The 10,042-nt window shown below is 41.3% G+C and overlaps 1 protein-coding gene across 4 annotated transcripts in view; it reads right to left on the bottom strand.

Moving 5' to 3' along the window:
• Window positions 1–10,042, bottom strand: part of tmx3b (thioredoxin related transmembrane protein 3b) — a 29,122-nt gene that overhangs the window by 13,155 nt on the left and 5,925 nt on the right. Inside the window, exons 9-12 of one of the 4 annotated variants that reach the window (XM_017031682.2) lie at window positions 9,613–9,679; window positions 3,976–4,074; window positions 612–669; window positions 364–417 (exon numbers count right to left, since the gene is read on the bottom strand). In XM_017031682.2, the coding sequence (XP_016887171.1) occupies window positions 364–417; window positions 612–669; window positions 3,976–4,074; window positions 9,613–9,679 (278 nt within the window). The other 3 variants (XM_025054425.1, XR_003049359.1, XM_025054426.1) reach the window with 3 other exon arrangements.

Below are 10,042 nucleotides of genomic sequence, written 5' to 3'. Positions count from 1 at the left end.
TCTTCCTGCGTTTGGGGTGAATGCCTTCTACACATCGACTTCTTCTTCTTCTTCTTCTGTGATATGAAAGGTTGAACGAGTCACTGTGAGACATAAACATCTCATGGTTGGCAGTTACGGCAGGAGGAGAGTGAACATTAACATTTTAACACGAGCCGATCGGAGACGGTGACTGAAGGAAATCAAAGACGCCCGTATTTGGAAGCTGGATGTTTTTTGTTTTTTTTTTTCTCATTGTTACCTTTTTAAACTCCATCTCGACAAACAGACGTGCCGAGACAGCGCCCCCCCCCCCCCCCCCCCAGTAACCATGGCACTCCAGAGTAATTTCACCTCTGACCTTTCCACTTGTTGGAGCCTTACCTGTTAAACTGCTCCCTGTGGTCCTTGGACACCTTCTGAATCATGGCCTTTAACCTAGAAGCAGAAGGAGAAGACGCTGTAGAACCACATGACTCAGGACTCAAGACTTTTTTTTTTTTTTTTAGCCGCTGCCTGCAGGTTGACAACGGGGGCACATCTTATCTCTTACACCAAAACCAGCGTGCCCTTTAGAGCACCAGTGTGGTGGGGGGGTGTTTCTCAGTAATCTACACCGTGTTTCTCCGTACCTGCCGCTCTCCTCTGTGGGGTCCTTCTCATCAATGACAGCAATCGCCACCAATTTTCCTGCAATGGGAGACAGGGAGCACAAATCACAATCACTGAGGAGACAATAGCAGGCAGAGAAGAGGCTGCGGAGGAGCCTCGACGGGGGGAGAAGAAAGGAGGGAGAGAGGAACTCAGTGGTCTTTATATATACATATATTTATATGGGGTTTTTTTTTTCTCTCCCTTCTTTCTTACATAAAAGCTGCTCAGGCTTTTTAAACTTTGGTTGAACAGGAAACAAGTGGTCATTTCTGGGCAGTGGAGTTATTTCAGTATGAAACCTTTGAGCCGCGATATGAAAAATGGATCTACTCACAGTGTGTGGGGGGGGAAATGGAACCTGCAGAACTTCAAATGTCATTTAATGTTTGGATTTTTTTTCAGATTTGCATAATGTGAATATGAAACTCTCTGCAGCGCTCTCAGAGTGCCAGTCTGCCCCCTAGTGATGAGTTGGGGGTATAAAACAGTAGAGCTTTACAGCTGGGCATTAAGAGGGCAAAAATATTCCCCTACATACATATACAACTGTCACTGCAGCAATTGTGAATAAAAATCAGGATGCATGGCCTCTATTATGTCGTATATTTACCTGCGCCGTCCCCAGAACATCTCTGGCTGCGCTCCTGCTTCACTTATTGAGAACGCAGTGAAAAGAAAAGTGCTTACTTACGGTTTTCCTTTGTGAATATTATCTCTTTAGTGCCCACAATGAGAATGAAACCCGTTGGAAAGTGCACTTCTAGCGCTGTACTTTTCCGCTGCGTCGAGTCGGTTGAATAGAGTCCCGGAACATTGTTGTTCAGGAAACTCATATTCATTATTTGCAGAGTTACCGTACGGAGTCAAATCTATTTGTATTTTCAGCACAATCAGACGCAGGCTGGTATAAAAACTAAGACTCTTTATGGCTTTTCATTAACGGATGAATTAATTGCGGAGTTATACAATGAAACAGAGTGAAACAGAGTGGAGATAATGAGGACAGCAGGATGCTGATTGATTTCAGCAAACGGAGCTTTTTGTTGACCATACAGATGTCAGCGTAAATGGTTGAATTTTAAAATCTTTTTCACTTGCAAACTCCTAATGACATGAAAAATCCTCCCTGTCAGAGTTAGTTACTTTACGTTATAGACTGCCAGATGTTATGCCGCTCCGCCCCCATCTATGTTCATCTGTGGTCATTATCATCACCAAAGCAAATTAAATGCCATCACAGACTCGTTTCCTGATGTCAATAATCCTGGTCCAAACCAGTGGTTTGACGTTTGATTATTTCTAAATCAGGTGTTGGATGAGCTCCGTGTTCACAAAACACAAACAAATATTCTGAATACTCAACTCTAGAAAAATACTCTATAAAGTTAGAGGAACTATACAGATCAATTCCAAACCGCCAGGCGTGACCTTTTTCCTCAAGACACAAACATTTCGATGTATGTGGTTTTAAAAATAAAACCTTAAACTTAAGTATAACTTTAGTAAATACCACAACAGGCCAACACTGTCGGTGGCCTTCGTTAGCCTTGTGTTTTAACAGTGTCAAAGCACTAATTAAATATTCTGGTGTGCCCCTGGGTTCTATTCTTGGACCATTTGGGTTTTTTTTCCCCCTTCTTTATGTACGCGGTCACTTATAGAGAAAGAGCCGTCATGATTGAGTGCGGTGTAAAAAATTTAAAAAACCAGAAAGAGAAGACATCATATTAACGACCACATTACTTACGTTCTGCACTGACAAGTTTATTATACAAATTTTAAAGCACTTTATGACCAAAGACTATAATTCTGTTTAATGCGCTCGTTATAAAACTTCACTTAGGCTGAGATATTCATACAGAAAATGTGTTTTTATTGCCTTGTCAAGAAGTGAAAACTAAAAGGAGAAAAGACAGATATTATTCCGTTTTCTGCTCCATAATGAATCCATCATTAATATTTGTTGGAAAAACTATTAAACTATTTTTAACATCTATTTTTACCTTATTTTTGAATTTTGAACGACCAAAAAAAAGTGCGAGAAGTTAATGTAATCAACTAAGGCTTCGTTATAACCAATCAAAAACCAATATTTAACACAGGTTAAACTTCAAATGTGAAGTATTTTAATGTTTGTCTGTGAACATTTAAAGGAGTCTTGTGGTTTTATTACTAATGTTTTGTGTTGCTGTGATGTCTCCTGTACATCCAGCCTCAGTTGGACTGTAGAGTCAGGCTCTGGTTCACACTGTATCAGAGATACTGTACCATTCACTCCCTGTAGAACAGCGTGTGCACATCAAAGATGACAAAATTCTCCAATTTGCCGTAAACCCTTTACTCCAACACCACTTCTATTTAGAGATTGTATCAGGTTCTGTGTCAGTGTGACTTTACAATGTGTTTGAGACCAGGCTTTTACAGCATCAATGTCCCCCCTGTGGATGAAACCTGATGCTTTGATTGAAATTCTTGTAGAGTCCGGACTCGTGCTGCTGCTGCTCTCATATATTCATCTTGATAAAAATCTCCACCAAGTTCCTTCAACAGAGTGAAGCCGTAAAGCACGCTGCTTTTAATCAGTCAGACTTAATTAAGATGCTTCAGTGACTAATTTGCATGCAAAGTGACTCGTGGCGAGTTGCAAATTTGGGCACAAATGGGTTTGGAACTCAGCGTACGTGGGTAACAAATGTGAGCGATATCCCGTCGGTGGAGCGTCAATGATGTCCATAAACGACAAATTAAGTAGTAAAAAAAAAAAAAAAAAACACAGTCTGTAACATTGGGGCGATGAGCTGTCCCTGCACGCAGCATCAGTTTACTGCTGGTGAAGAGACAGTTTGTATTTCAGCTCTGAGGTTCAATTTCCTACGGGACGGCAGCAACTGAACACACAGAGTAACGGGGTATTTATAAAAGGAAATGAACACCGTCAGCCGGCGTCATTGACTGCACAATTACATGTCCATATCAGTTGAAAACTGATCGAATCCTATTTCAACATAGTTTTGCAAAAATGTCTTAGTATATTTACATATATATTTTCATTTATCTTAAAGACATGTGGCTTAAAGTTAGCCTCTTTGCTAACAGTAGGTGAAGAAAGAGTCATGAATAATAATAATAAACCGTATCAATCCTGTCCATGTACTACATTTGGCCCCCCAGCCCTATTTTGGGCACATACTACTGCATGTATTTCTAAACAAGTCATTTAAACTCTGCATGTTAAGTGCAGCTAGCATTAAACAAAAATGAACTTCAACATGAAAAGAAGAATGAACTCTGTCACGGGGTGAGATATTGGAGTGTGTCTGACAAATGTGCTGCCTACTCCACCTGTATCTCCCAGCTCGTAGAGCGTGAAGCCATCGATCTGCAGGTACCCTTGGAAACGCTCCTTGTTCACCCATGACGACAGGCTGCCGTCTTCGTACTCTGAAACACACAGATGGAATTTTTACTACCAGGAGGAGGAACACCAAAACAGTGGGTTACGGTGCACGTCGTAGATTCTACAGAGTAGAACATACACGCACCACCACCACCACCTGACGTCAGGGGTATATGTTCAAATCTCAACCATGTATTGATGAGAGAGAGAGAGAGAGAGAGAGAGAGAGCACTGTGTTGACCTTGTATTGACCCAGGTCAGGTCAACAATAATCAGGAATTGTTCTGACAGCAAACCTGCCACTGCAGTGAATAAATCTAGAGAGGCTGTTTATCCAACAGATGCTTCAATTACTGTGATTTAGCTAACCATTGAGGGGAAAAAAACTCAAAAATATTTGCTATCTCTTAGCTATTTGGCTAAATGTTAGCTTCTCTAGTTACCAGCTAGCCACTTCTGTTTTTGTATTTCTTTGTATCTGTCCACACAAACATATAAATCTGTTTCTCAATAGCAGTTTGACTTCTTTTTTCTTAACATTGCTTTGACTAACTATGGGTAGCTTGTAGCATTTTTCAGCATTTTGGATTTTGTTTTTAGTAGACATCCAAGCATATAACTATTAGCAAAGATTTGAATTCTAAATATTTTTATTTTTCCATAAAACATTTTTATTTTTTAAATGAGCCGAGTGCTGTGAGAGATCCTCAGATGTCTCTTAACAGCCCTGCTGCCTTTGGCTTAGCACAGAAATAAAGAAGCACTTTATCCAAAAAAATATGTTTTTTTTTCCCAAAACAAAAGACGAAGAGAAAACAAAAATACCAGCAGTTTTAAATATTTCACACAATATGAATAAAGCCTAAACTACAACATTGTCTATGACTCCATGAATTAAAATCAAACATAACCCTGGCCCTTGTAATGACACGCTAATAAATTAGCCTGACCTTCCTGCTACCATTACAGTAATTACATGACACAACAACGGAGAGCAGTCGCTGACAACCGGAAAAACCTGGAGGTCACTTTTAAAGACGCCAAAAAAACGCCGAGTGAAGAAACTCGATTTAATAACTGCAGCAACAATAATTCACTCAAAGCTGTGGAGACAGAACAGCGTAACGTTCCACAGAGTTCTTTACACAGATGTGGCAGGTTTATATACACTGTGCAGCTGACAGCTAACAAAGGGGGGAGGGGGGCATGAAGGAGATACGAAGGTTATGTTGGGGGTAGGAGGCAGTTCTACCTTGGCTTATTTCTCTATTTGCTAATTTTGCTATTTTAGGCTAGAATTTGGCCGTTTCTTGGCTCATTATTTATCATTTGGCAAATTTCTAGCCATGTTGTGGCTCTTCAGTTTGGCTAACAACTAGCTTGTGTTATCTTCTGGAAATTTTTATTTTATTTTATACATTTACCATTTTAGGGTAAAGTATATATAAGGTACATTGTGGCCGTTTGAGTTAAGTATAGACTTATTTTTATAAAAAAATTTGCATTCGACCGTGGGCTACTGTATTTGCTATATCGGAGCTAATAAAACTAGTAAACTCACATAATGAAATGGAAGTTTAAACTACAAGGCCAGTCAAAATGAGCTAAATTAATAAAAAGGCCAGTCCGTCAATACAGTCCAGAGTCTGAAGAATTCCGTCCACAGATATTTTAGCTTCAATAAACAGCGAGCAGCAGCTCAACATGTTTCCTCAAGAAATGAGCGAGAGCCAGAGTTAGGGTGAAGCCTCCACACTGAGATGGAGCTGCGCGATGATGATGATGATGATGATGATGATGATGAACCCCAGCCCCCGGTGAACCGTCTTCACCTTGGAACAAATTAGAGCTGCTCTCTGTCTCCTCGCAGCCCAACAGGAGCCTGTCAGTCCAAAGTTCACACAGCGGGAGAGATGAGAGGCAGAGACGACAGGGCCGGGGTGAGAGGGGGGTGAGTGGGCGTACAAAGACACCATGGGTGGAGAGAGGGTGATGCAGTGTCAAGAGTTTTTGAGCGAAATAATAAAGGAAGCTCCACCACGTTTCCAAGATGAAGGTTAATGGCACAGACAGAAGCTCAAAGACAACAAAAAACAGAGCAGGAACAAAACCCCCGGGAGGAGATGAGAGGGATGAAGATGAGAAGGACAGGGTACATTCATCAAAGATAAGTGAGAGGAGGTCTGATGGAGAAGGTTGGCACAGGATGAAAAGATCGCTGTGGTTAAAAAAAGAGAGATGGAGACGGAGAGAGACACAATCTCTGCCGTCATTTCAATTACTGCCGGCAGAAAAAGAAAACTTTCATCTATAAATGTGCTGTAGTACGGAGGGCCCCGGGAACAATGGTAGGGTTTCTCTGGAATATAAGCTGCTCCATACAATCAGTGTTATTCTTTCATCTTTGTTCCTTATCTCGTGTTTTTTTTTTGTTTGTTTTTTACAGCCAATTATGACTCAGTGTGTGTTTGTTTTTTACAGCCAATTATGACTTTTGGCTTTTTGATTAAATGAAAGTAACATGATCCTCGTCAATAAAACGGTTCATTTTTAGCTGATATATATATCCATCTTATTTGAGTCGAATCAAATTTAAACAATTAATGAGATTCTAAATTAATAGGAAACTGAAAAAAAAAGTTCTATAATGGAACCAGGAAAGATCAACATTCATGACCAGTTTGTTTTTCCTTCCTTTTTTCACTGAATGACCTCGTCACGTTTCCCCGCTCAGGTGACCGTGAACGCAGCATGCCGCGTCATCACCCTTTTTTTTTTTTTAAGTGTGATCTCATGTTGTCAGTGCAATCATGGACTGTTTATTGACCTGTCAGTTAACAGCTCCCACTTTACATGCTATGCAAAACACATTTGCACAGTCCTTATGCACCTGTCCATATGAGGAGACGCCAGGTGTCCCCCGGGCTGTGTTCGCTGGGACACACATTAGCATGTTAGCGTTTCCATAAACTCCAGGTACATGTTGGATGTTAGCCGTTGACGTGGCTTCTACAAACACAAAACCTAATTATTTTCTCTGGTTTCCTGCAGCTTTTACATGTGGGCCAATAGTTGTTGTTTTTTTTCTCTTTACTGTTAACACAACTGTGATCAAACACATCTGGGCTCTGGAAACACAATAACTGTGAGGCAGAGTCCTGCGCAGCAGCACGGAACTGAGGATTTTTTTTTTTTTTTTTTTGACGGATTAAATATGTATGAGCATGAGCGCTGCCGTATTCTAACAGCGCCGCTGTTAGCCATGTGAGCTAAAGCGATCAAAGCGCAACAAAGAAATTGTCAAATATCATTTTACGTGAAGCCAGAGGCCGGGTTTGGACAGTGTGTCTTTGATGCTGCGGCTCAGAAAACAAACACACCTGAATGTTAAGAGGAACACACGAGACGTAAACGCGTGTTCTTTCAGTCAAATATGTAAATACCGAGGAGTATCGGCGTTGGGCCGAGATCTTCAGAACACACAAACAAAATACCAGAGGGAAGGAGATTAAAGCTGCCGGTTTATTCTGGGAACTTTCTTCTTCAGTCCCTACAAGACGAACACATGTTTATGTATGAAGGGATTTATATGTTACAACACAGTTCACACACTTGTTATAATATTTAAGCCTCTTCAAGTTATTTTCAAACTTTACAGCACTTCGTCTTGTGCTAACCATTATTACTAACGCTATTTTTTTTTTTGCTAACATTTGAAAATTATTGTAAAACTTATTAGCAAATTAGTCTAACTACGCTAAGGGGAAAGAGGAGCGAGATTTCATTATTTTTTGAAGGCTGAATATGGGAATGTGTTACCTATATAGAATATGTTTTGTTATATTTTGGAAATCAAATGTTAGCATGTTTGGCTAACTTGTGGCTATTTCCTGGCTAACTTCTAATTATATTTTTACTTTTTCCTTTATCTTGTTCTACTAAATAGGGGAGTGTAGATTTTCAAAAACGAAATGCGAAATGTTGGCATCTTTAACTTGAGGATATATATGTACGAAAAAGTCTCCCAATTTATGGCTAACCTTTGATCATTTTAATTTATAAATATAATCAGTATAATTATTATTTATAGTGTTTTTAAATAATTATTTATAACATTATTTCTATTTCTTCTCAGTTACAGGAATATATTACATTTTTCAAACTTTTCAAAACACAACATGAGAAGTACCTCAACAAACCCTGGGCAAAAACAAAAAAACAAAAAAAAAAACATCAGTAGTGCCATATTCTCTGGCCCTGAACTTCTATGTAAATGTGTCTGAGAAGTGAAGCTATCCCAGGTTTGATAAAGATTTCCCCGCAGGATATTATGTAAAGTAACAGGGCAACGAATAAAACACACAGTGGCCTGAGTCTTATTTATTCCACCTGTGTTTTCTTCCACGTCTTCCGGACAAATGCCCCGGCGCAGCTGGACAGCAGCCAGATGCTGATGACCACCAGGCGTACCTTCAACTCTGCTGCCTTTTCTTCACCCACCAACGCAGGTAAGAAATAACGAGCTAACACTACACTGTACCTAATAGGAGCTTCATTTCTTACTATTGAAAAAAAGAGGAAAAAAAGTCCATCATGTGAAGAAGGTCACAGACTTGTCTTTTTTCGTCTCTTTCCTCCTCAGCCCCTGACAGTCCTAAGGTTCTGTCACCATGGCGATGCCGGGCAATCAAAACAGCCTGCATTTTAGGGTTGTGGAGGATTCTGTAGAGTGTGGACACTTTGTCATTAACGTCTGCTGCGACGAACCGCGGCTGCTGCACTTCTGGAGGAGGAAGCCGGCCTTCAGTGACGGTCAGGTGGACCAGGTGAACACGAGGCTGCAAACCGGCCCGCAGATGGATTTTCTTCTCCTGGTGCGACACCGGGCGTCCAACCTTCCCAACAGCCACTACTGGCTGCCGTTTGTGCTCACCCTCTGCCTCGATGCTCTGCATTTCGGCTTTCGCCTCCCCCCGCAGGCCCACAGCGGCGGCGGCATACGAGACGTCATACAGAGACATGGTGAACTCGTGCTGCTGCGGCTAGAACCTTCAAATTAGACAAGGAGGACAAAGCTAACCGTAGCATCGGCTTCTCGAAAACCTCGAGTGCCATATATGTTTTTTTTTCTCACGCTTGACGACTGCATTTGATCCGACTCTATATACAGCAGCTGCAGCTCCACTCTGGGCTCTCTGGGCCCGAGCTGCGGTCAATCACACCCACACAGGCCGGTCCGTCCACCCTGGTTTGTTATGTGTGTCCGCCCAAAGACAAAAACCACCACGACATCGATGTTCTCACCGCACGAACAATAGTGGGCAGAGCCCTGGGGTGTTTTATGACGGGCCAGGCTCACCACGAGTCTGTGTGGTGAGCAGGATGAAAGAGCAGCAGCAGCAGAGAAGAGAAAACTACAGTAACACAGCTCCACTTAGGCAGAGTTTACACCAGCACAGGGGAACGGACCAGAAGAAACAATGGAAAACCTAAGCCCCAAAAAAAGCTCTCTTTCATGCCAAAATTACTGACAGGAACCAGCGTTTGACCACGGAGGATGACGGAAGGAAAAGTTCACTCACCATCGTAGGTGAAGTGGCCTCCATCCTTGAAGACCACGACTGTAGGGAGTTCAGGAAGAGCCAGCGACTGGTGGAAAGAACAAACAAATGTTTAATTAAAAAACTGGAGCCAGCTCCGACCCAGAGGTGACGGGTCCTCCTCAATAACTGCCCCGCTCCTCTGGAAATCCCTCATAAGACCGTCACAGATCGCTCACAGCTCCTGACCTTAAAGACACTTCTCAAAACTTCTCTTCCTTCTGAGGTCAGTGTGGAAAAAATATGTGTTTGAAGTGATGTTTTTTTAACACCAAAAGTTTGTCATTTTTAACTGTAAAAGTTGGAAAATAAATTAAAATTGCACTAAATACAATTTACGACAGAAAAGAATCAACAAAAAAGATCATTAAAATTTGACATATAACAAATATTGTTCAGTTTTACTGCAAAT

The sequence above is a fragment of the Cynoglossus semilaevis genome, chromosome 3, assembly GCF_000523025.1.
Source record: "Cynoglossus semilaevis isolate Cse_v1.0 chromosome 3, Cse_v1.0, whole genome shotgun sequence".
Classification (NCBI taxonomy): domain Eukaryota; kingdom Metazoa; phylum Chordata; class Actinopteri; order Pleuronectiformes; family Cynoglossidae; genus Cynoglossus; species Cynoglossus semilaevis.
Note: the sequence above shows the minus strand (reverse complement) of the source record. Positions and strands in the feature narration are given on the sequence as shown.